General features: G+C 37.3%; 3 protein-coding genes and 1 long non-coding RNA gene across 5 annotated transcripts; 3 read left to right on the top strand and 1 right to left on the bottom strand.

Moving 5' to 3' along the window:
* The first annotated feature begins 183 nt into the window (after positions 1-183).
* Positions 184-4295, top strand: LOC112292369 (cysteine synthase 1). Its single transcript, XM_024540760.3, has 14 exons — positions 184-315; positions 475-579; positions 847-915; positions 1058-1117; positions 1311-1451; positions 1753-1797; positions 2010-2084; positions 2228-2260; positions 2469-2511; positions 2742-2830; positions 3065-3172; positions 3344-3439; positions 3564-3654; positions 3826-4295. The coding sequence occupies exons 1-14, from the start codon at positions 220-222 to the stop codon at positions 4017-4019; spliced, it is 1245 nt and encodes a 414-aa protein (XP_024396528.1). The 5' UTR covers positions 184-219; the 3' UTR covers positions 4020-4295.
* Positions 4296-5225: 930 nt separating this feature from the next.
* On the top strand, positions 5226-9957 carry LOC112292368 (uncharacterized). The gene is made up of 7 exons (XM_024540758.3): positions 5226-5567; positions 6444-6530; positions 6794-6976; positions 7251-7337; positions 7547-7618; positions 7779-8498; positions 8667-9957. The coding sequence occupies exons 1-7, from the start codon at positions 5337-5339 to the stop codon at positions 9807-9809; spliced, it is 2523 nt and encodes an 840-aa protein (XP_024396526.1). The 5' UTR covers positions 5226-5336; the 3' UTR covers positions 9810-9957.
* A 1364-nt stretch (positions 9958-11321) lies between these two features.
* LOC149987748 (uncharacterized) lies at positions 11322-13056 on the bottom strand. The gene is made up of 2 exons (XR_016506499.1): positions 12246-13056; positions 11322-11888 (listed from the first exon to the last, which is right to left on the bottom strand). It is a non-coding gene; the product is annotated as an uncharacterized LOC149987748 (long non-coding RNA).
* Positions 13057-16430: 3374 nt separating this feature from the next.
* LOC112292062 (leucine-rich repeat receptor protein kinase HPCA1) lies at positions 16431-19716 on the top strand. 2 transcript variants are annotated; one of them, XM_024540171.3, is made up of 5 exons: positions 16431-17572; positions 17751-17979; positions 18239-18367; positions 18505-18863; positions 19009-19716. In XM_024540171.3, the coding sequence occupies exons 1-5, from the start codon at positions 17567-17569 to the stop codon at positions 19423-19425; spliced, it is 1140 nt and encodes a 379-aa protein (XP_024395939.1). In that variant the 5' UTR covers positions 16431-17566; the 3' UTR covers positions 19426-19716. The 2 variants fall into 2 exon arrangements, with proteins under 2 accessions (XP_024395939.1, XP_024395938.1); XM_024540170.3 differs by having other exon boundaries at positions 16484-17572; positions 17746-17979.
* The last annotated feature ends 5666 nt before the right edge of the window (positions 19717-25382 follow it).

Genomic DNA, 25382 nt, shown 5'->3' with positions numbered 1-25382 from the left:
CGCTGTTGCGGATGGATCGAAGATGATGATGATGTTGTACCCAACTCGGCAGATTCCAGTATCGAAGTCACAGTTGTGCGCGCGCGGGAGCCGAGAATCTGGTCAGCACCGAAGTGGGTCCACGAAGTCCATTGCCTGAAGACGAAGGAATAGGAGCAGTAGCAGAAGCTGCATTATCAGTGGGCGTTGGAAGCGAGAGAGTCCTGTTGTTAGGAGACGATGAGTGTGACGCGCACCTGCTTCCTGCTGGATACCAAATCGCCTGCTTTACTTGGGTCTCTGCACGCTGCCTGCAGTCGTCGATTGTTCTCCCCTGTAAGTCTTGATGTGATTGGTTTGTGGCGATGAGGTTTTGTTGATGATGTGTTGGAATCGATCCCCAATTCAGCTGTGGAGGGATTTTTTTTTTTTGTTATAATTATGGGTGTGAGTGTTTGATGTCCTGTTCACCGTGCGGGATTTTTGTTGTTTCAGACGAGAGTTAGGGTTCAAGCTGCCCCGACTAGAGTAGTGCGAATGGAGGCCAAGGCTTCTGCTAGAATCGGAGATCTGGGCGTCCGCCAAGGGTTTGTTGATTCTGTGAGTCGTTCTTTTATGCAATGGAGATTTGTTCATTGATGAGCATTGTTGCAATCCGGTGTCCTTATGCTGACATTGTTTTGGAATTGCTGAACTGTAGCCCATTCTTAGTTCCTGCTAGGAATTCAAACGATTTCGATTAGGGGTTCAGTATTGGCTGGGTTGTCCCGTGCAGCTGGACTCGTAAAGTCTTTCTCTATTTCTTTTGAAATCTCCCTCAGGCATTTCTACTCTACTTTAACCCTGGTTTTGCCATGTGGACTGTAGGTTGGAAACACTCCTCTGATTCGCCTCCATGCAGCTTCGCAAGCAACTGGTTGCGAGATATATGGCAAGGTATGTAAATTTGGCTTGCTAGGCATGCATGATGTCGTCTTCAGTAATGACGGTCTTTGGAAAGCGTAGAAAATCTTCTCTTGAATCTTTCTTTTCTTTAGATTATTGTGGGCTATTACTGACAGGATTTGTGCGGTGGCAGGCAGAGTTTTTGAATCCTGGAGGGTCAGTGAAGGACCGAGCAGCTCTTTATATTGTTAAGGTAAAATTCATTCTACATGTTGCTGTTTCTAGATTCATTAGCGCTTCTTGATTTTTAATTTTTAGGCTTTTTTTGTGCAACCTTATTTTCCGTTAGTGAGCAATATTAGGAGTCTGCAAACGAAATGCTGGCATGCCAGAGACATAAGCTCTTTCTTGATCTATTGAACTAACAGAAAATTACCTTTCCATAGGATGCTGAAGAGAAAGGACTGCTGAAACCTGGAGGCGTGATCGTCGAAGGCACAGCTGGGAATACAGGAATCGGTTTAGCACTGGTTGCCAATGCCAGAGGTTACAAGACTGTCATAGTCATCCCCAAGACGCAGAGTCAGGTATGTACGAATGTTTTGCCTCTATTTCATCATCTTGCCATGATGCAAATCAGATGTTTCCTAGTACTTGCTATGATAATAATGGGGATTCAAACGTTTGAATCCCCATTATTATCATAGACCATTTAAGGTCTGAAACTTTACATGCTCTAGCATTCTCCAATCTTTTGTGACTTCTTGTGAGAATATACTCTTGAATGTAAGGGTTATAGTTTAGGATTTTGGGTTTAGAGGTTCTTACCTACAATTGGTATGTTTTCACGGCTACAGCACAGCATTGTGATGTCATTTTATGTTGCAGGAGAAGAAGGACATGCTCCGACTCGCAGGTGCAACACTCGTTGAGGTAAGGCTTTTCTTTTAGTCTATCCCTGCTCAGTTTTTGGAGGATGGATCGAAAATTATAGTGTAGGCTTCAGTTTACAGTTCTTGATTTGTTGGATCCATTCATCGTTGTGAGCTGTGTATACCCTAGTTGAAATCTAAACCTTGGCACCCCAGATATACTTGAAAATCTACTGCAGGCACCTGATTTACGTGTATGGATTGCTTTAACAGGTGCCGGCTGTCCCTTACAAGAACCCCAACAATTATGTCAAGTATTCTGGACGACTCGCCGAAGAAATTGCTAGAGTTAGTCTTTCAGAATCCTCCAAAATATGTTGCTATGTTTGTTGCTACGGATCACAAGTTTCATTGATTTAGAACATGGACATGGGTTTTTGTGTTTTTTTTTTTTTTTTGTAACCTTTCTTACACGTCTTTGCTAACTGCAGACTAATCCTAATGGTGCAATCTGGGGTAATCAGGTACCTTCCCTATTTTGCTGGGTTTATTCCTTTTGGATTTTCCGCAATTTTCATCATCCGCCTGACTACAGATTTCTATTGTGAGCCGTGCTTTTTTCTTTCTTTGCATTTCATGGTTTAGTTTGTTCAAGTTTTGAGGTGCATACATAGCTTGAGATTGTGCTGGCTACATGTAATGCATTCTTTGAGTAATGTATCTTCTGTGCAGTTCGACAATGTCGCCAATCGGCAAGCCCACTATGAGACCACTGGTACCGTCATCTTTCAGAATCTCACATCCTAGGTGCTCGGTTTCCGTTGTGTTGCTAATCAGTGATAGATTCAGCCTGCTCGATTTGTGGATTCATTCAGAGGTTGCTGCATATTGCGTCTTCCCGAGCCTTTCTTACCATCTAATTCTGTTTTATTATTTTATTATTTTTTTCGTCGATGTCTTTGATGGTGTTTAGTATCACTCTTTGATGTTCTATTGATTGATCAGGCCCAGAGATCTGGAATCAGACTGAAGGCAAAGTTGATGGATTTATTTGTGCTATTGGCACTGGTGGAACTGTTGCTGGAGTAGGCAAGGTGAAGCGAGGGATCGATTGTGCTGTCAACTTTCTGGATAACATTTTATTTGATCTGTCACAAGCAATTCCGCTGTAATGTGTTGTGTGTATGTTAGTTACTGAGATAAATTTGTGGTAGCACATCTCGGATGTATGTGATGTGGGTGGTAGTTCCAGACCAGATATTAAACTTTAGGAACTGTTGTTTCTTGAATTTATATTGTTGAGTAATTGATTTATTAGTGGTGTGCAGTACTTGAAGGAGAAAAACCCCAACATAAAAATTGGTGTAGCAGATCCAATGGGAGCTTGCATGTACAATTTCTATGAAAAAGAAGTGCTTGAATCCTCCGGGACCTCGGTATGCCCAAGTTCTGCTGCTTAATTTCTTCTTTTGTGATTTTTTCTACTGCTTTTCTCAAATATAATCATGGGATACTTCTTTATGATTTTGGCTTACGTTCTCTCACAGAAACCAATGAGAAAATGAAAAAATGTACCCATTATCATTAGCTATAACTCTGTTGTGTAGATCTCCGAGGGCATTGGACAAGGCCGAGTTACTGGCAACTTGGAAGGCTGGGGACTTCCAGAGAGAGATGGGGGTTGCATTGATTTCTGGTGCCAGGTATGGCTTATTCTAAATCAAACATTTTTCTTCTCCTTCAATTTCACCTCCATAAATGATTTGCTTTCAGGATGCTCGATTGCTACATAGATATTTACAAAACAACGTTATTTTGGTGACGCAGGTTACTGATGAAGAGGCTTTGCCACTCATCTACGATCTGCTCAAGCAAGAAGGCTTCTGCATGGGCGGTTCAACAGCCATCAATATTGGTGGTATGCAATTCAAATCTGGTTGTGTAGATTTAATTTCTAGGATAGTTGTGCACATCTCAATAAACATCAGTAACCTGCGTTTGAAATAATACACATAGCTTTTTGGTTACATTCGACTAGTTTTGTCCAGTCATAAATTAATGTGTACATGTCTGCCCATTTGTGTTTCAGGGGCAATCAAACTGGCCAAGCAGCTGGGTCCCGGTCACACTATTGTGACCATTCTTTGCGATCTTGGAACGAGGTACCAAAGTAAGATATTCAACGTTGATTTTCTCAAGTCAAAAGGACTACCATTTCCAGAATGGTTGGACCCCGCTAATCAAGACACCAGCATACCCGAGGTTTTCGAGCAGGTCGAGTGATGTCCTCAGATTGAACCCTTTTCACTGTGGTTTATCTTGTATCGGGTTTTGTACTAGATATACGTGATTATGCTTTAGAGTGTCGATGATTGAATAGAGGGACTTCACTGTGCTGATCTATCGACTCTAAACCTTCACTTGTGAATGTTGCGGGCCACCTTCGCCACACTTGTTTTGGTTGATCTCTCAACGTCATTGTTTTCCAATAGTATACAAAGTGTGTTCCAAATTTCTAGAAGTTGTTGATTAAAGCGACGGCAGTTTATTGAGCAGCAATGCAAAGTGAACACTGTCTGTGAAATGTTGTCACAGTTGAGGAGTTGGAGTCGAAGTTGAGACTTCGTTTTCTGGAATGACATTATGTGAATGATAGGCATTGATATTCATGGCTACCACTTTTAACTTTTAACAAAACCAGCAGGTGAGTTAGTTCTTAGAATATCCACTGGGTTCTCTTTAACCCAGAAACTTCCAGGGAATTCAAAGTCAATGAAACTGTAGCAAATTTTTAGTAATGTTTATCTTTATTCTTTTTCAAACCTCAAATCTTCGATACATTTATTAAAAACACTGATTCAACATTGTTTTGTTGAATTGAACTGTATCTGGCTAAAACTGAAGAGGTATTCGTACAATTAAAGCATTCACCAGCGTATATAGTTGATGAACTGCGTGGGTTGGTGTTGAGAAAATGACTAGTCTAATGACATTGTGAAATCTTGTTTTTTCAAGGTTGTCTTTACAGTAATTCAAATCAACTGTAACAAGTCAAAATTCTGAAACATGATTGAATTTGAAAACGTTTACACATTTCAATTAATCGTATTGGAACGGTGGGCAGGGTAGTGGGTTGATTATTACCGAGTGTGATGTTGTACATGTCATTTACCAAAAATCCAACACCCACAATTTGCTATTTGTATACTTTTACCGACACACACGCACATATATGCATATATATATTTATATATATCACTCAAAATCTTCACGTTTTTTTACATTCAAGAAGTGAGGATGTAAACTATTTTCTACAAAATCACGAGGGCAAATAACTAGGTTAATCTTGGATTAGAGGAACGAAGGTACCAGCCTAATCCAGGTTTGGCTGGGGCACCGACGAATGAAGAAAACCGACTGCGAACGAATGAGGGCATTCGTTGGGGGATAGCGGAGCATGTGCAGGCAGACCCTCGTGGAGACGGAGAGGCAGGGCGGTCGAGAGAGTGAAGAGCATTAGAGCGCGAGGAGCGCGAGGGAAAAGGGCGAGAGACGATCCATGCTTTGCAAGTCCAACAACGTCGGTCGGGGTAGGGAAGGATGGAGGGAGATGGCGATGGCGTCGCCAACACCGGCACCAACAAGGAGCCACCGCTAATGCCTGGCTCCGCGGTGGTTGAAAACGAAGTTGCGGGGGCTGGTAATGCTCGGCCTCAGTCGACAGTGGCCGGGTTGGCCAAGGAGGCAGCGCAGCTCTTCCACGCGCGCTCCTACCAGGGATGTTTGCTTATCCTGCACCAGCTACAGCTGCACAACGATGAGGATCCCAAGGTAGGTCAGTCTTCTTGAGTCTTGATTTTCTGGGTTGAGGGTAAATGGATCCGGACATGGTTATGGGCCGTGGTTGGTGGTGCATATCATCGCTGCAGGAGGTGTGGTAATGGAACACGTTGTGGAGTTTTAGGCTTTTGTGGTTAGAAAGTTTTGGAACTGATCACTGGAATCGATTTCGTTTGTTTCGGTGAAGGTTAGGTCAAGCTGAAGTGATTTAGGGTTTATTCTAGAGAGGATGTGGTACATTGAGTTGCCAGTTGCAAACCTGAAACGTTTGTATTCCGTCATAATGTAATTTAGGTTTTTGAGCATATTTTATGGGTTTTGTGGGCCTACTAGAAACCTGACCCACTCTTGATGAGTTAGAGTCAACGAGTTCTGCAGCTTCAATCGTTAAGTTTATCAAGTCCGTAAGTCTTAAATTTTTGTTATGACTGCAGTTGCTATAGCTGAGATATTTTTGAGATTAATTTTCCGGCCATGCTTTTGCCCTAACAGCCAACGTAGACGATCTTGTTGATAATCGTTTGCGCCTTCACCATATATCTAATGATTGCTACCCTTGATCGTAGTCTAGTTACATATTCCTATTCGAGAGGATATTGAAGACTTTGTGGATTTGTAAGAGCCTAAGGCACAAGTTCCATACTGCACGTTGCCTCCCCTGCCCAGGACGGAAGAACATGGGAGTTCACTTTCTAAGTTCTGCTCCATGTGCTCCTCAATATTATCACCTACTGCTGTTAATGTTTCGTGAATCTATCACTCGAAGTTCCAAAAAGCAGAAAATTTTGATTATTTTATTCAGGTATATTAGTGCTGTCGTGCTTTTCAGTATTCTAAAGATAATTCTGCTCTGTAATGGCTGTGCAGGTGAGACATAATATTGCTGTTGCAGAGTACTACCGGGATGGATGTACGAACCCTCAGAAGCTGCTGGAGGTGCTCTCTCAAGTGAAGGTGCGTGAGTACATCTTAGGAGGCATTTTGATTGTGGTCAGAGTGCAGCAGGAGCATTTCCTTCTTCTGATTGTGTAATAGCGTCCACAATTATTCAGTAAATAGCGTTGTGCTCCTCATTTCTTTTAAAACCATGTGTTCAATGGATGTTGATATGTATTGATCACACTTAGATCCAGTTGGAGGATACCTGTGTATAGATCCGTTGTGATCATCTGGATTATTGAGGTGTATCTGATGGTTTCTTTAGTTTTTATGGGCAGGCTCGTAATGAAGAGCTAGCTCGGGCTGCAGAAGAGCAGCAGGAAGGAAGTAGCTCTGCTTCAACTTCTGGAAACAACAACGGTAGTGGTGGCAATGGGGGTCCCAATGCTACCCGGACGAATAGCGCGGATGTCATTGCCTACATGGATGACTATGATACATCGATCCCCAATTTGAATATTGTACGTAGTCAATGCCTATCCAATTTGTAGTCAGTTATGAGTACCAATTTGTGGTACTCCAGATGATGCTGCTCAATTGTCTCTCTGGGGAGCTTGATCTTAGAAGTATGTTTAGGCTGGCTCCTCCATTTTAGGTGTGTCTTTTGGGATTTATGGCTTTGAACTGGCTTTCCTCTCTTAAATTAGGACTCTGCTGCTTGTTTCCAATGATTGTGCGTTGTCTAGCATCGTCAAGGTAGAAATTTATTTTTCGGCGATTTGCGTATGAGTTCAGGCTATTACGATGTACCACCTACAAAGATATGCTGCAGCAATGTCTATTTTGGGGCCTCTTTATCGCAACATTGAACCGATCGATGAGGTACCTCATTTACTTCCGAGCTCACTCTTAAAGATTTACATCATGTCTTTGTGAGCTACTGCTGTTCCCAACTTAAGCAGGAGGTTTTTCGAATGACAGGTTATAGAATCCCAAATCCTTCGGAACAACAAGGTTTTGGACCCAATGATTGCAGATGATATGTAACAGCTCTCGTTGATCTGAATATAAGAATATGTGTGTATTTACAGACAGCTGCATTGCGGGTGTGCCTTTTAATTCTGGATATCACACTTGCTTCTGGTCAGCCTGGGAAAGCAGCGGTGAGTTGTTAACATTTTTTACTTTATTGATTTGATAACTTATCCAGCATCTTAAGGCTGGCAGTTATTATCAATAATGGCAATATCTCCTGTTGTTATTATTATTATTATGAATAGAAGATGTAGGTCTTTTTGACGCCATCGACTTGTTCGATTTCAGGAAGTTTTGCAGTATATGGAAAAGGCTTTCGGGTACTTGTTACCTCCTGCGGAGACTTCTAATGCAGTACCTGCTGTTCCGAGTTCCTCACCTTCTGAGACCGAGTCACTTACAACCAACGCCGAACAAGTTCTTGCGAGGACTTCGTCCGATGAAGGCATAGAGGAGGACAATGTTACTCTCGGATCCCTAGAGATAGATTCCAGCCAAACTCTTGGTAGTAAAACAACAACTACGCCCCTGGTAGCAGCACGGGAGAAACCCATGCCACCGGTGGATGTAAAATTGTTGCTACATCTGTACAGAGTTCGCTTGTTTCTCTCTGCACGAAACCTGAAAGCTTCGAAAAGAGAGATCAAATCTGCTCTGAACATTTCCCGAGAAAATTTGACCGCGTTGCTCCTCAAGGCACAACTTGAGTACTCTCGTGGAAACTACCGAAAAGCCATAAAGCAGTTGACTATGTGCATAGGGCGAGCTGATCCAAGTATGAGAGGGATGTTTCTTTCCAACCTTGGGTGTATTCATCATCGACTAAGAAAAGACCAAACTGCTACTCTTTATTTCCGAGAGGCGCTTCGAGCCTGTGCAGCATCAGATCGCAATTATTCTCTTTCCTCGACAGCTTTTTCGCAAGACAGAACACTACCTATCGTCTACAACGCAGGATTGCAGCAGCTTTCATGCGGGAATCCTGTATTGGCTTCTCGTTGTTTCCAGGTGTGTAAAACATGTGATTGTATCATCAACCTTGAATTCTAATTTTGATTTGCGCTTTTTTGTTATAATTGTCATCTACATTCAAATTACGAGACTCTTATTCTGTAGCAATATTACTCTATGCGAGTCCATGCCTACAATATGCTTACTAAATTTCTGTCCATCCAGGAAGCTGCTGCTCTCTACTACAATCGACCCTTGCTATGGCTGCGATTGGCTGAGTGTTGTATTACTGCTCTCGAGAAGGGTCTTTTAGAAAATACCACACCGAAAAGAGAAGTAAAGGTGACGGTTTTAGGTGATGGAGCATGGCGGCGTGTGGTGCTGCCTGGTGGGAGCCTAAACCCAATAGTGACAAACGAGGTTAAGCTGAACGAGTCAGAGGAAGATGTACAGGTACCAGTCGGTAGTGAGAAGTGGTTCCTTTTTGGGAAGCCCCGCAAATTGTCCCTACCCTTCGCAATCCAGTGCCTACAGATAGCTACGTGTCTCTTTGATCGATGTGATGTAAAGGCAGCTGAAGCTGCTGCTGAAGCAGCCGTTGTAGCAGCTGAGGTGAAGGACAGCGACGACGTTCAGAGTACCAAAGGTGGCGATTTGAAGGGGGGAGGGGGCAGCCCAACTGGAGAAGCCAAGGATGTTAAAGGCCTTGTAGCTGCGGTGTCCGCTATTGAGGAACAGGAGATTCAAGAGGTGGCTGCATTACGGATGTGGGCACTGGCGGCACTCTCTTACTGTCAACTTGGAGTAGGTCATCCATTACGGGCTCTTCGGTCTGCAGAGCAGCTCTTGCGGCAGGCCTCTTGTGCGAGACCTTACATGCTCCTAGGGCATGTGTACGCAGCCGAAGCTCTTTGTCATCTGGAGAGACCTCAGGAAGCCCTGGAGCATTTATCAACGTGTTTGAATGAGGCAACTGCTGAACCTACGAACGCAGGGACCGAAGAGGAGAACCTCAAATGGAAAGGTGGAGACAATAGCGAGGCAAGTGGGGATGGTGAAGACGGTGCTACGTTCAGCGTTGGTGCTCTAGGCGATGCTGCTAGTGTTGCCAGATTGACAGGAACTAGTGCGCGAGCATCACTCTACATAAACCTTGCAGCCGTGTACGCAATGCAAGGTAACATACAGGAAGCACATCGGTTGGCTCATTCAGCGCTTGCGATAGCTCCCACTAACCCTACAGCAATGCTGGCTGCTGTGTATGTGGAGCTCAAACTGGAGCGGATGGAATCAGCGTTGGCTTTGTTGAAGCAGCACCGTCATCTGTGTGTCGTGAGCTCTTGTAAAGGGCTATCACAACACGACTGAATGATTTTACGCTAGGCTACAGTTAGATGTATCATTCATGTGCAGACATTGGCAAGCAGCTGCTAATCATCAGAATTTTGTACCATAACCTTAACTTTTTCAAGGGTTGAAGGAAGAATGTTGGAATCAGCAACTCATTTCCCCCAAAGCTGTCAACCTCTTGCGATTGGTTTTCTTATAGAATTATAGAATTTCATGTGGGTCTATCTCACCGTCTGATCTTGAAACTATTAAAATGATAACCTCTGTCTACTCTTCCTTCCTATTTCCCCACGTGCAGTTGCATGCTCATCATTATGCTACCTAAAGTGAGCTCACCTGTGTGCCTTCTTTCCTGAAAAACTTTGCAATTGTCACCAAAAGTTATTATTGGATGATTTGAACAAGGCTCATGCTACAAGCACATACCCATGATCTCTAATTGGTTGATCTATCTAGATCCTTTTTCTTTGTCCCGGTGCAAATTTCGATCTAGTTTTCCTTGTTTCAATGTCCCTATGCAAATTTTCTATCTCATTTTCAATGGTGGATCTGCACTAGTGCAAGAAAGAAAGAGAGGAGGGGACTAGGACCTATGCTGTAACAATGAAGAGAGGGAAGAGGGTATTGGAAAAAGGGATTTGGAGCAGCCAATCAAAGGCCTTGGGTGTGTATAGACATAATAGGTGTGTGTAAAGGAATTTAGGTGTGCTTTTAGCTTGAGCTTGTGAACAAATCCACTTATTTTCGAGTAGACTTCTAAACTATCAACCTGCCACAAAGATTCACAATCAATAAACTCAAGTTTTTAATAATATCTTCTCACATCAACACTTATTGAACAATTTACTATGATTTTTGTATTTTTGTTAATGTGTTTGTTGTAGGAAATTGTTACATCATCAATACTTATTGACTAGTTGATCAATTTATAGTGGTTTATGTGTTTTTACAAATGTGTTTGTTTTAGAAAGTTCTTGCTACTTGCATAAGGATTTCGAACTTGCAAGCCAAGCTTCAGTTCATGTGATTATTTTCTTTTTATATGTACTTATGGATACATAATACCAAATATTTTACGATTGATCATTATTTATCTTAACAATTTGAATGATATACCAATTTAATTTTACATTTTATGGATACTTGAAATAAATTTTCTAATTTAGAATTTAAGAGAACACAATTTCTTTAGCAATCTTGCATATTTGGTGGATCACGTGACAATTAATTAATCATATTAAATTGCAAAACAAATCTTTAATTTAAAATGGATATTTTTAATACATTTCAATAACACCATAAACTATAAATAATCTGTTGGTCATCTAAATCTACATTCTATTCACTACTATCACATCATGAATAAGAAATGATAATACTAACTTTTTGCTTTGCAATTTTGAATCAAAATATGTCAAGTTTGTCACACAACTATCACAAATAAATAAATTTTTTAGTAGAGAAAATCAAAACACCATCTGTTATTAAATTTAGAAAAAATACCATATGTATTCCTAAAATATGTTGAAATATCAAAAATACCCCTGTATTGTTAAAAATAACAAATATACTTCTCAGTTTTGTGATAATTGTAAGACTACCCTTAAACTTGATAAAGTATAACTATTTCCATTTTAGGTGAATAAGGGGCCTAACCAAGTGCCTTCTTTGCACAAGTCGGGCCCCCCTGAACCGGAGGCGGGTGATGCGTCCTCCAGTCTTCCGAGATATGCACGGCTGCATGCAACGTACACCCTCGACCTTTTAACAAAATTTGTCAAAAATTGAAATCCACACACCTCCAATCCCGCAAATATCCTCCTTGTGAACTCCAGCTACATGCCACCACCCAGCACCACATTGCGCGGAACTAGGAGGACAAATCCCAAGAAAATAGTCCTAGCTATAAACGGGACGCCTCATCAATCTCTTGCTTTCAGAGAAGCCATAGATTCCGACTCCACACAGGGTTACTGTAGCACGTAACAATCCGACCACGAGATCCTCGACGACGACCCCAGTCGAGGGAGACAAGGAATGTTCATGGCGTCGTCTTCTACGTGGCGTTCAGTTGGACATTGTTGCAGTCTGCGGTGCCTGTTCTCATCATGCACAACTCAATTAATTGAATTTCACAGGCGGTTCACGAACATCAGTAATAATGCAAAAACAAGTCTGCGGGGACAGGCATAAACTCTCAGAGGACCCAGAAGTACTGCAGGTCTCTTATTGAATAAACACACACCTTAATGCAACGACGTTGAGATCAACAAGAGATACGGGAAAGGATTGGAAATCACTGATTTATAACTAGATTGTAGGATATAGATTGCAAGCCGTTTTGAGCACAGTGTGACTTGGAGATGGTAAGAACAAAATTCAGAGTATTGATCGAAGCAACAGATGGCCACTTGCGGGAGTAATCTGAAAGGCGTAGAGTACCACCAGAAGTACCTCGGAGTGCTGCAAAGAATGAGCCGCATCACGGTACGAACAAACCTCGTAACCGTTAAGTAAACAACAGAGTAACGGCGCTCCTGAAGACCACATAAATTGCTCACGCAAACTTTCATTGTGTCCATTTAGATACTTCAGCCACTTCTGCAATCAGTGGTATGCTCGGCTATCTTAACATACTAAAGTTGCCTGTTCCATGTGCGCGTACTTGACGCAGAACTTGATGGCAGTACTGGAGGCATCGCAATGCAGGCTAAGATTGTGCAATAAATCCGAAATAGTATTCAAGTAAACATGAATACCAGGACACGTCGGCAAAAAAAACTGGAGTTTCAGGTTGTTCTCAACGGTCAGCTGATGGTCAGTCGACAAGTAGAGATTTTTAATTGCGGTTGGCAAGTCCCACTTTCAATCACAGGGTGTTAAAGCACCAAGTTTGTTCATTACAGTTTGTATCATTGAGTCCCAAGCGAACTCCATTTCATGATGTAATCTTCAAGACTTGAGCGTCAAGGCAGTAGCGTTGAACTAAGGTCATTTCTGGAAAAATTTATCACCCATCCCACGATATACAGCGGGAGTTGATTTTGTGAATGGTCGATCGATTCTTTAATGTTAGTCCTCAAGACCTCTGAAGCCAACAATCTCCAGAAAGAGAAGCACTCCTAGACTTTCAAGACTTGCTAGAATTTGTTCACACCTCAGCTGATTTCTTAAGGCATCTGAAAACATCGCCATGTTCTGAGGCATCTGAATTTATTGGCTAATGCTTGAACAGAAATAGAATGTAAAGAGCTTACAACTAGTTCCTAGGATTCCACACAAAAAATACGGTGTGAGGATGAGGATTTGTACAATGGGTGCAATATCATACGCAAGTGGTTTGGCTGTGGTCTTATGTCCGGATGAAACCATTAACGACGAGCTGACCGTTAATCACCTGAACAAGGTCACCTGCCATTGCAACTACCCTTTTGATAAAAACTTGTCCAGCACTGTAACCTTTCTCTTGCAAAATTTTGGAGCCTTAAAAATGACGATGACATTAAGACTGGGCTTCCTAAAAACACAAAACCTGCAGAAAGACAGCACTAGCCTCCGGTTAGTGGGGGCCCGACTTGTGCAATTAAGGCACTCGGTTTGGCCCCGATTCATTTAAAATGGAAATAAAGTTATAGCTTATCAAGGGTAGTTTTGCAATTATCAAGCATATAGGTGTATTCTTGACATTTCAACATATTTCAGGGGTATACATGATGTTTTTCCTTAAATTTATATGTAATTATTTTCTAAAGAAATATTATTAGAGATACAGAAGTTGCAACTGACTTAAATATATTTTATTCATATATTTTAAGAATTTAAGTAATTTACTTATAGAATTATAAAACCATGCACCTAAGTTGGTAGCAACTATTTCAATTTTCTTCAATTCAAAAAAGTATTCTACCAATTTTAAAATCCTATTAATCTAATACAAATATTTTTCTAAATTACAAATATACTCATAATATGTTATGTATGTTCTATTTATTAGATTTTTTTTTTAATACACTAGACAAATTTTCTTACTTAAAACAAGTCAAATTAATCTATTATATAATAGATTCTACTAACCTAATTAATGTTATTGAATTCTGTCATATTGAACTAGTCATATATGATGAAACAATGAAATATTATTCTTATTAATTCTAATATTTTAAAATAATATTATAATTATTTTTAAAGTAATAATATTGCAACAACCTCCTTAAGATTGAGATGCTACTCTATTATAGCCATAAGCAAAAAATCAAACTGTTTTATGAGAATAAAAAAAATAAATTAAATTCTCTTAAAGTTGTCAATTTTGATTCAAATATTTACTTAGTTGTAAGAAAATGTAAAATATATTCTATTTGTTATAGTTGTAAATGTGTGAATGTATGTATTTATTTATATATATCTATATATATATATATATAGAGAGAGAGAGAGAGAGAGAGAGAGAGAGAGAGAATCATTAAATTGACCCAAGCATTTTCAAAATTCATCTACCCATCATTATTAGTTGCAAATCAAACCATTTTTTTAATGATTTTCAACCAATGAGGATCTGACAATGAAATTTTTTTTGATGATGGTTAGGATGAGTGGATCAGTTTAGTAAGAGCTTGAGTCGATTTAACAATTTCCTAAAATTATATATATATATATATATATATATATAACTTCATTGTGCCAATTAATTTAATACAGATTTAATATAATTTTTTTTATTACATTATTAATTTTTAGACTATGAGTAAAAATTTATTGGAAAATGATTGGATAGATTTGAATTAATACAACAACACTTCATTGAACTTATTAATTTTTAAATTACAGATATGATTGAGTTAATTAAAGAAATATTTGAGTATTTAGCTATTGAAATTGAATTTCAAGTCCAAGAAGTGTTGTCTGAGTAATTATGCTATAACATATGCACATTATGAAGATTAATCTTCAAGATTATGCATGTGAATATGTGTGTAAGTTTTTTTTAACTATTCAAAGTTATTAAGAATATTATAGATATTTTTTTAAAAAAATTAAATTAATCTTTAATTTTTTTTTTCTTATATGTTTTAGATGAAAATAATAAATCAAGTATACTAATTAATCTGCATGAATATAAAAGCAATGATTCTTCAAAGTCAAATTACAAATATATTTTTACATATGATCTTTCATGTATTATAAATTTCTTAAATTTTTGGATCATCTAATAATTATTTAATCTATTTTTTATAGCTATAAGATTTTTTTTAAAAAAAAAAATCAATTATCCAATTATACAAAAAAATACGTAATATTTTTAGTTGTTTTTCATTGTATGATTATTCTATATTTATTTACTTGAAAATTGACGTATTTACTCTCTATTTTTCTTAAGTCTTAAATAAAGCGAAATGTTTTTGGTTTTGGGATCACTTCCATATGTAATAAACTTAACAATCTTTTATTTTTAAAATTGCTAGATACTCATTCTTTTGTGCTCTGTCATTGAACTTTTCAAATTCTTGTTGTTAATATAAAGTTTTCATGTTATGCCTTGGTAATAATAGAGTTTTTGAAAGAAATACACAATATCAGTGTTACATATTTTATAATTGTATTTATAAAAGTTTAATACAAATCTTATTCTTTGTATTGATTGAACTCTTTTACTTATTCAAATATGTCATATATATAGCTTATATCACTAATATACATAATTTTTATTTATTTATTTTTATCAAATTGATATTGTCAAAAAGTACTTGTTAATAAATTTTCTATTGGTTTAATTATGTTAAAAATTTAATTTTAACTCAATAAATAAGTAAATCTTCTCCAAAAAAAAAAACATGTATTGCTTCATATATATTGCTATATACTACATAATTGTTTTTAGTACTTATCAATGATATGCATCATTTGTTGCTAATTCAAAATTCAAAGCCAACTTATAAAAGCATAGCTATCATATTTTTGCACAAGAAGTAAGCCAACCACATCAACCATGCTACCATCTTTTTTCTTGTACAATTAATGGTGACTCAAGAGAGGCACAAGATAAAAAAATCTACTTTTGTAGGTTTGAAGACAATGTTTTGGTGGATGGTAAAGTTACATTTCTAAATATAAATAGCCCAATTGAGTTATTTATTTTTTTTGTTTTTTCAAAGTTAACTTGTTATATTTTGTTCGTTTCTCTTACAGCAACTTCATTCTTTATTATTATTATTATTATTATAAATATTGTAGGATAAAATAAAACTCCGATGAAGTGTGTGTGTTTGTTCTTTTCTCATTAAGTAGATGTAGTTGTGGCCCAGTTGCGACATCATACGATCAGAGCAACAGAATCCGAGCCAGATTAAACAAATACAGGGATGGGTCATATATAGTGTAGGCCAGGGGAGAGAGGCGAAATAGAGTGGGTGCCAGGTGGACAAAGCAGCAACAGAACGCACCATTGCTGGCATCAGAAAGTGGGCCCAGCTGGAGCCGACGAGGCGGGGTCCAAAAGCACCTTCAACGACCCTTCGTCGAGCCCCCCTTCTCGCCACCTTCGGCTTTCCTACACTCGGAGTTGTAGGGACATCGTTGGCACGCCGTCAGGCCTCGGTGATGAGGAGGGAGGAGGGGCCGCCTCTCGTTGCCCACTGATTCAGTCCAAAACTTGGCATCCTCACAGTCCATTCCAGCTGTTTGCTTTGATCGCTTCTCCCTACCCCTTTGCCATTTTTGTCACTCGCCCGCTCGCTCTCGTTTCAGTTGGAAGGAATCGTGCAGTAGTAGTAGGAGAAATGGTTGCTCTTTTATTGCTGGCGCGTCCCGCTTTCGGTTTACAAAACTGTGTCGTGGGGCGAATCGTTTTCACTTCTCACAAGTCGGAATAGTTTCATGCGGATTTTGGTCGGATTCGTGTGTGTTCCACCGCAGCTGTCGGGTTGGGTTCCGCCGTTGTGTGCATTCTGTGCGCGATGGTTGATTCGTCTTGGAATGATTCACGTGCGTGCTTGAGAGAGAGTGGCGCAAATCCTCGCCTCGTTGTGTTCTCCGTGCCGGCATTGTGTTCGTAGTGCTGAGAAGTTGTAGGAATTGTGTCGAGATGTTTCCCGAAATTTTCGCTCGCGGTACTGTTGTGGTGGACTGAGAGTGCCTGAATAGTTCATCGCCGAATGCGGATTGAAAAAGAGCCTGGTGGTTGCCACGAAGCTGTATCACATTGTATGTTGCGATTGTAGAGAACTTGTGAGATTTCTCGACAAATTCTTCCATTGGGGCTTTCTATTCCCATGGTTGTTGTAATAGTTGTGGGGCTTTACTGCAATTGAATATGTAGTTGGCTTTCGGGATGTGCATCCAATTTTTGTAAGCTTGCTGTTAGATTCGGTGTCCAGCTCAAGGTGAATTTTGGAGCCACCGGAAAACTTGAACATCCAGGAAAGGCTTGAGATTTCGGGTGATGACTCGAGGTCTCTGAGGTGTCGCAGGAACTGTGCAACGATCCTGTAGCTGTATTCCTAGGGCTTTATCGCCGCCTTTGGTACGGTAGGTTACAACGACTTAGAACTCATCTCATGTAAATCTCATCGTTGTTTCGTCGATTTGTCGAAACTCTAGGCCCTACTGAGTAATCAGCTTTCACACCCTCTCTTACCGCGACGAAAGAACAGGAGTAGTTTCGAATCATGCTACAAGGATTCATAGAAAGGAACATCAATCTGCTGCACGAGTGAGTCAAATGGGTGGCAAGCTTATATCATGTTTCGGAATACCTTTGAAGAAGAATTTCAACAAAGATGGATGTGAGTGCAAAAGTTTTAGATTTTCTTCCTATGAGCTGAAACCTATGTGTTTGGTAGCTACGTGATGACTTGGAGGTCTTAAGCTGGAAACTGCTTCCACTACTGCTAAATTGTTTAGGTGTATGTAAAAGAAGCAATATCACCAACCTGACGACGTTTTTCTTTTTTCTTAGTCAAGGAACATGACGACCCCAATCCAAAGCGAGGACCAAGAGGACTACCTATAACAACTTATACCTACACATACAAGGAGCTCAAATCAGGAACCCAAAATTTTGACACAGAATGCAGAGTGCATTACGGGGAGCTTGGACTACTTTATAAGGCGTATTTATCACCCAGTGAAGTGGTCGCTGTAAAACGAGCAACACGGGAATCTCAACAAAGTCCTTCTGACTTTCGAAATGGTATGTGAACATTCTCATTCATCTTCATTCTCGGCGATGGTTTAGGTTTAGTCTAGAGACGTCATAGGGACCTCACAACCAAGATTTTGAACGAACTAACCTCTTGTTACCTCTTGAAGAGCGTTTCATCTTTACTATGTTCTGGCATCATCACATGCCTTGCTGATAATCTGACCTTGTCCAATTGCGTAGTATTCTTGGCTTGTTTTACACTTCAATAACTTTCTGATATTGATTCATTGATGCTGTGCTTCTGCAGAGATAAAATTCCTGTCTGGGCTGCACAATAAGTATATTTTGAACCTATGTGGATTTTGTGAAGAGAAAGGGGAACAAATTCTCGTTTATGAGTCCATCACCAATGGAAGCCTAGCAGATCATTTTCTAGGTGAGTGCTCCTGGCTCCTCAATCATGGAACATATCCATGAAAATCTTTCTTGAGCATTTCTAAGCTTCAATGTACTGTTAATCATGTTTTCCCCTTATTTGTTGTTTTTTTATTTTTATTTTTTTACCCTCGCCAGGAGAATCAGGGCTGTCTCTAACATGGCGTGAACGAGTACGCATTGCAATTTGTGTTGCGAAGGGTCTGACCTACCTTCACGAAGAGTGCTATCCTCCTGTCGTGCACAAGGGTGTGAAGCCGACTAACATCCTTCTGGACCATAACTTCCATGCCAAGATCGCCAATTTTGGTCCCAACGCAACACACATGCTGATGGGTGCACTCGGCACGCCTGGCTACGTCGATCCTTCTTACGTTTCCAACGCAGGGCCTGCCTGTGACATTTATAGCTTCGGAGTAGTTCTTCTCCAACTCGTGACAGGCAAGCGCGCGTGTGATAGCTTGCGAGATGAAGCAGCCTATTACATCACAGACTGGGTAAACTGAGACATTCCCACGTTGATCTTAGCCTTCGGACCTTTTACCACACACTACCTGTCAATCCATTTCACGTCACTCCATGTAAGAAATCTGCCGTTTAATCCTCATTTGTTTATCTATTTATTCATTCTTTTCTGAGCAGGTTCGGTTCAAATTAGAGTCCGGCGACTTCGACGAAACACTCGACATCAACCTTCGATCGACGGCATACAACCCCGAGATTCTGCTTCAAATGGCGCGGCTCGGCCTCCGATGCACGGACCTTGACCCGAAGAAACGACTCTCGATGAGCCAAGTGGTGCAGGAGCTGGAGCACGCACTGCAGGTAGTCGATGTGCTACTTTCCAACGCACCAACTGCGCTCACCGCGCAGGTGTGTGACGGCGGGTCCGGTTACACATGCCGATCCTCAGGCTCAGATTTCAGTCTTCCGGAACTTGGCGGTAAAGATGCACATATCAAGTTCGATGGGATGGAGTGGATCGACATCAAGGCGCTGGAAGTCCCCGACCTGAGTGATGTCTTCGAGGATCTCCCTCTCGAGACTGTCGTCACATAGCTCACCGCACAAGCAGTTGCAGCCCTAATCCCAAGCTATCTAGATCCAGATGCACATGCAGCCGAGGACACCATCTCTGATCACAGCTTGCAAGCTCCAGCAACTTTCTAGACGAGCCGATGTCGGCGCCGCCGCAGCCTAGACACCGAGATCATCGAAGCGAAGCTTCAAGCTCACCTAATTCCCCATCCCAACATTGTAATTAAAAGCATTGTTTCTTCAAAGAATTGGATGAAATGAAACTTCCCAATTTGATGATATATAATATATTCACAGTGGGTGCTTCTCGTATTCCAAGTATGGGGTACTTTGTTGCCATTCTTGTTGAAGTTTAAATTGCTCTTGGATATTTTGGATGAATTAATTATAATATAATCAATCTCCTAGAATAAAATAAATGTGTTCAATTTTATATAATTCTACAAACTGTGTGCCACCATTTTTAAAGAGATGCTACGATCTCAGTATTTTAGCTTTGTCTCAGTAAGAAGAAACAAAATAATATTTTTTTTAAACATATTATGAAGGATATTATAAATTAATTAATAGTAATAATAATCATAATTTTTTTAAACTGTAGAAATGATATTTTATGTACACATATCTTAGAAAAACTATTAAACAACCTTATAGATTTTAAATATTATCTATATTCAGAATAAGCTACACTGTTTTTTTATACGTATTTATATATATATATATATATATATTTCTGGTTGTGTATCAATATTTTAATATTAACTATTTCAAAATTTTGATGATTATGTCTACAAAGGTCTCAGCCTCAACTATCTTCTTTAATTTTTCTTAATCGGAATCTAAGAAAAATTAGTACAATAAAAAAGAGTTTATGCAATATGATAGAACAGTTTTACAAAAATGGTTGTTGCAATTCCATAAAAACAATGGACAACAAAAATTAAGGATTTTGTATTATAAATCTTATAGTGATACCTCAAGGCATTTTAAGTTTATTAAAACATTCTTTGATATGCCTTTAAAGCATTTTTTGAAACATTCTTTACTTACCAAATATATAGATTGTATTGAAAATAAATAAAATATATCATTTGCAAAGACACTTGCAAGTGGCATTGCTATTTTAGTAAGGCTAAAAAAAAATGTCATTTGAATTAATCATATTTTAATATGAAAATATTGTATAATCTTAAAAATAATGTAAAATATATCTCAAATCTTTAATAAATATAATTAAGATAGTAATTAGAGAAAGTCTTTCAAATAATTTACAAAATAGACTGTGTTATTAATTAATTTTTGTGTTAGGTATGTACCACCACAATACCTTTATTTTTATTTTTATTTTTTTGTTATTAACCTTAAACATATCAAGTATGGATTTAAGTTATATAAGCACATAGATAATATTGTATTAATAACATGTGCATTAGGTGGGTCCTAATAAAGCTTTAGATGTGTTATGCAAGGATCACATGCACATGTTTTAAATGATGTTACTTACAATACAAATGTTTTATTTTAAGGTCTATTTAGTTTAATTTTTAAAAATAACTCAAAATCATTACATGGATTGTTTAATTATAGTAGTTCAACATCTATCTTGTTGAAAACAATTGCAAAATACTTTTCTTAAACCACTTATAATTAGTGTTTTTTAAAACTTATCTTTTTCTAGTTGTGAAGCTAAGAAGAACTTCAGTAGTTTAGAATGGTGCAACACTTAGGAGTAGTGGGATTAATTTTCTAAAAAATGGTTTTAATGCTTTAAAATTTTAGTGAATTGAAACCCCACTTGGAACCAAAAAAGTATTCTTCATGCTATTTGTTACTCAGTATTTTTCAATTCCAAGCTTTATTTTATGTGTCAAAATTGCATTCAGTGAAAATTGGTATACATAGAACTTAGCACTTAAAATTGAGTTCTAAAAAGTGGATATTTTGAATGGAAAGTCAAATATTATTAGAATAAATGTAGATAGGTAACATGAGCAAGTGCTCTAAAGGACCACATCAACACTTCAACTCAAAGCTGTGTTAGGTTATTAGACTAGAGATTTGCTACTGGAAGAAATATGTTTAGTTATGATATTGAAAAAAAACTGGCTTTGAAATATCATAATAGAAGAGTTACAGGGTCCTGAATGTAGTTTTTGAATGTTTCCAACCAGTATGCCCCAATAGCACTTGCCAGAAAATAAAATAAAATAATTTATGTTCAACAGATGAGGCATACAACATGCTCATACAAGAGCATGCTTTCAAGTTGGACTCAGAAAAGTGTCAACTACCATGTTAATTAACAAAACTGACATATATGAACAATTGTGTTGTTTGAATTTTATTTGTTGAATTAATTAACATACAGAAATAACTGCTTCATTACTGATAATATTAAGTATAATTCAGTTTGGTGAACTGAACATCAATAACATGATGATCACAGCTCAATGTGACTATCACAAAAGTGCTGATGTCATATTGATCTGGTAGAAGTCCAGGCACCAACTGTCTCTCAGTTGTAGTTTTATTTCTACAACAAAAAATCAGACCTCCATAGATGGAGCCTTGTGATACATTTGGCATGATTTGAAAGAGAATCAAAAAACACTCAAAGGGTACTCTTCCTAATTTTCTACCAAAGAGTGCTGCTTAAGTCTAGCATGAGATTAAAAAAACTCACTGGTCCCAACATCAAGAATGGCTCCTTGAGGAGAATTAATAATGGCACAAAACTGCTTGATTCCAAAAGGCCCTCCCAAGTTGAAAATCATAAATGTTCCACCTTGTACAATTCATTAAATTGTTGAAAACATATAGAAAAAATATTCCTTAACAATAACAACATGGTTTACCCTTCAATGTCTATTGCTGGTATGTTGTAGGAAAACAATTTGGTCACATTGGACAATCAAGAATGATTCACTGATAATACCAACTTCAAATTGGTGGCAAACAACAATTTAACTCGTTACTGCAAATTTTAGTGTAAATGAACAGTATCAGAACATGGTTATTAAAGGCTGCTATGAAGTAGACCGTAGTAAATTTTGGCACACCTCATAATCATTTGACTTCCTTGTGTTTGACCTTGTCTTGTTAGCTAATGTCTTTACATCATTTGCAATTGTAGCCAAGCCCTTCTGCATCCTACACACCTCAAATGAAGGGAGTCAAATCACATTTACACAGCTTCACAAATCAAGGATTTCTAACCAAAGAACACCAATTGAAATAAGTTAATAATTTTCCAATAAACTAATATCATAAAAAGTTACCTTCACAATAGGGATCATCAATCCATGATCAGTCTAAACAGCAGCACTGATGTTCATGTTGTTATACTTTCTTACTAGTTTAAGTAAAAAAACAATCATTTTAGACCATGCAGAAAAGGTACATTATGTACACAAGATACATCTCTTGGGTAGTACATCATTTTGATTTTGAAGGTTTATCACTAAAAATTCAGATATCCCACCATCTTTCTAAAGGCTTGTATGTAACTGTAACCTCATTACATACCTCAAATTGCCACTTTTGAACAGTTCAACAAACAAAAATGGAGTTTGTTGTTGGTCAATTTGGAGTTCAATGAGCCAAATGGTATAATTATATAAGCCCATACTTATTGTCTAATGTATTTGTCAGTCCATGTACTATTGACTTTAGGAATCTTTTGTCAATGACAAGGCAACAACCTACACATTCAAATTGTAAGGAGAACACTATGGAAGTTTTTTGAAGACTCACCACTAATTAAGCAATAATGAATAGAAAATAAAATAAAATTGAATAGATAAAACCTTTATGATAAAGTCATTTAGTAAAAGTTTCTCTGTCGGAGAATCTTTTGTCTTATAAACATCTAATAATTCATTCAAATCTCTTTGAAACCTAAAAACTAGCATAAGAAGTCCTTAGAAATGGAACAAAAAACACAAGCAAAATCTTATCACATTTACAACCTTAATATTATCCAAGTTAATAAGAATGTAGAAAGTGGATCCAATCACATAAAACAAACCTAGAATTAGAAACTAGATGGTTCAAATTATATATATATATATATATATATATATATAAATAAATAAATAAATAAAACACATAAACACATATTGAAGAAGCTTGTCAATATGCATATCAAGGTTAAGATAATAATGAGGTATTGATTGCTTTGATTGAATTAGAAGTTTTATTGTAATCTATAGATCAAAAAGTTAGTGTTTCCAAAATATATTATTAAGGTGTATATTATTGACCTCAAACACATCTTAGATATAAACTAGATGTTATCTTTATCAAAATTTATATATACTTTTATTCTTTATACGTATCAATAAATTCATTAAGTTATCTAAAAAAAATTAGATAATAATTTAAATAAATTATAGCAAAAATATCATCTAATAAAACATGTCACATAATTTTTCAATAGAATTGAATATCATTTATGTATATTGTAGTTGTCTTAAATTTATAATTGTACACAATTATTTTTTAGATATTTGAATTACTACATATAATTTGTGCAACATCAAGTCCTTATTCATTAGATTAGCTAGTTTCTAGCACATACCAACATATATTAGTTGAAACTTGAATATGAAATAAGACATACACTATAAACAAGGAAAGAAATTTTGGTGATTATGTTCTTTTCTTCAACCAATTTCTTTATTGGAGGTATAGCGAAAGCACAATGTCTATCAATTTAAAGACTTGAAGAAACATAAGGATTCTTTGATGGTGGAGGTTTGAACTTTTCTTGTTGTGTAGAAGAAAGAAAAGAAGTAGGTTCTTCTTTCTTTTGCAGAATGGAGACTTGCTTCCATTGGAAGACTTATAATCACCAATTATTTTCAATTCATCTTTTGTATCAACCATCACATAGATGGATTGTCTATTTGAGAAATTTAATAGAAATTTAGAAGAAAATAGAAAAATATAGAAGAACTTTATCTTGATCAAAATTTAATAATAGAAATATATTCTATTTTAAAAATATAATAATAAATCTATTTATATATATATAAAGTATCCAATAGCTAATATTAAACTACATGTCTTTACTAAATGAAACCTAAATTATTACGAAGGACACTAATATAAACAAAAGAAATATCAAACAATCCTTTCAAATACATGATTTACAAAAATCTTCTAAAAATTTCAAAAATAATATTTTCAATGTTTCCAGACATAGAATGTACCTAATCAATTAGGATGTCTTTAGCACCATCACTAACTAAAAGTTTGTCAAAAAATCTATTTTTCATAAATTCTATCTTCAATATTAACTTATCTTATTTATAATAGTATTCCAACATTCAATAACAATCATCTTCAAATGAAAATCAAAACAAGTAAAGGGAGGAAATATTTAGGAAGAAGATATTAACTACATGGACTATTTTTCATAGAAAAATAAATTGACTAATTTCTAATCGCTACTAATATATTGTCTCAATATTATACAACACATCCCTAGCATCAACTTCATGCTCTTCTTTCTTCTACCACACATCTATGGTATCTTGCAATGAATAGTACATCTAGCTAGAATAGTTATAATGATTTCAAAAAATCAACTTTGCTAAAAAATGCATATATTATATAAATTTAAAAAACTATAAAAAAAATAAAAATAAAATAAAATTCTATAATTTAGAAAAAATATGTAAGAGATAAAAGAAGGCTCCATGTAGGATACAAGTAGGAAAAACCTAAGTCATTATAGATGAAAGTGATGGCATTCTAATTTCCACAATAGTGCAAATTTCAAGAAGAAACATTGTAATTCTCATCAGTGATTGGCTTGCTCAAAACAATATCTACATCAATAATTTATTATAGAATATTTTATATTGCATAGTTTTCTAAATAAAAGATATAACCAAGCTAGAAAAACTAAACAACCAGATCTCAAAAAGGTTCATCATAGGAAGAAATATAAGTTAACAACTCAAGGTAAAGTT

The sequence above is a fragment of the Physcomitrium patens genome, chromosome 15 (assembly GCF_059467195.1).
Source record: "Physcomitrium patens ecotype Gransden chromosome 15, ASM5946719v1, whole genome shotgun sequence".
Classification (NCBI taxonomy): domain Eukaryota; kingdom Viridiplantae; phylum Streptophyta; class Bryopsida; order Funariales; family Funariaceae; genus Physcomitrium; species Physcomitrium patens.
Note: the sequence above shows the minus strand (reverse complement) of the source record. Positions and strands in the feature narration are given on the sequence as shown.

What these genes read in the sequence shown, in the direction of transcription:
- LOC112292369 (XM_024540760.3), top strand. Translation starts at nt 220, where the DNA reads ATGAGTGTGACGCGCACCTGCTTCCTGCTGGATACCAAATCGCCTGCT. An exon ending in AGCCCACTATGAGACCACTG is followed by an intron (nt 2,512 to 2,741) that starts GTACCGTCATCT and finishes TTGATTGATCAG; the next exon opens with GCCCAGAGATCTGGAATCAG. An exon ending in GCATTGATTTCTGGTGCCAG is followed by an intron (nt 3,440 to 3,563) that starts GTATGGCTTATT and finishes TTGGTGACGCAG; the next exon opens with GTTACTGATGAAGAGGCTTT.
- LOC112292368 (XM_024540758.3), top strand. Translation starts at nt 5,337, where the DNA reads ATGGAGGGAGATGGCGATGGCGTCGCCAACACCGGCACCAACAAGGAG. An exon ending in AGGTGCTCTCTCAAGTGAAG is followed by an intron (nt 6,531 to 6,793) that starts GTGCGTGAGTAC and finishes TTTTATGGGCAG; the next exon opens with GCTCGTAATGAAGAGCTAGC. An exon ending in TGGCTTCTCGTTGTTTCCAG is followed by an intron (nt 8,499 to 8,666) that starts GTGTGTAAAACA and finishes CTGTCCATCCAG; the next exon opens with GAAGCTGCTGCTCTCTACTA.
- LOC112292062 (XM_024540170.3), top strand. Translation starts at nt 17,509, where the DNA reads ATGGGTGGCAAGCTTATATCATGTTTCGGAATACCTTTGAAGAAGAAT. An exon ending in TCCTTCTGACTTTCGAAATG is followed by an intron (nt 17,980 to 18,238) that starts GTATGTGAACAT and finishes GTGCTTCTGCAG; the next exon opens with AGATAAAATTCCTGTCTGGG. An exon ending in CCTAGCAGATCATTTTCTAG is followed by an intron (nt 18,368 to 18,504) that starts GTGAGTGCTCCT and finishes TACCCTCGCCAG; the next exon opens with GAGAATCAGGGCTGTCTCTA.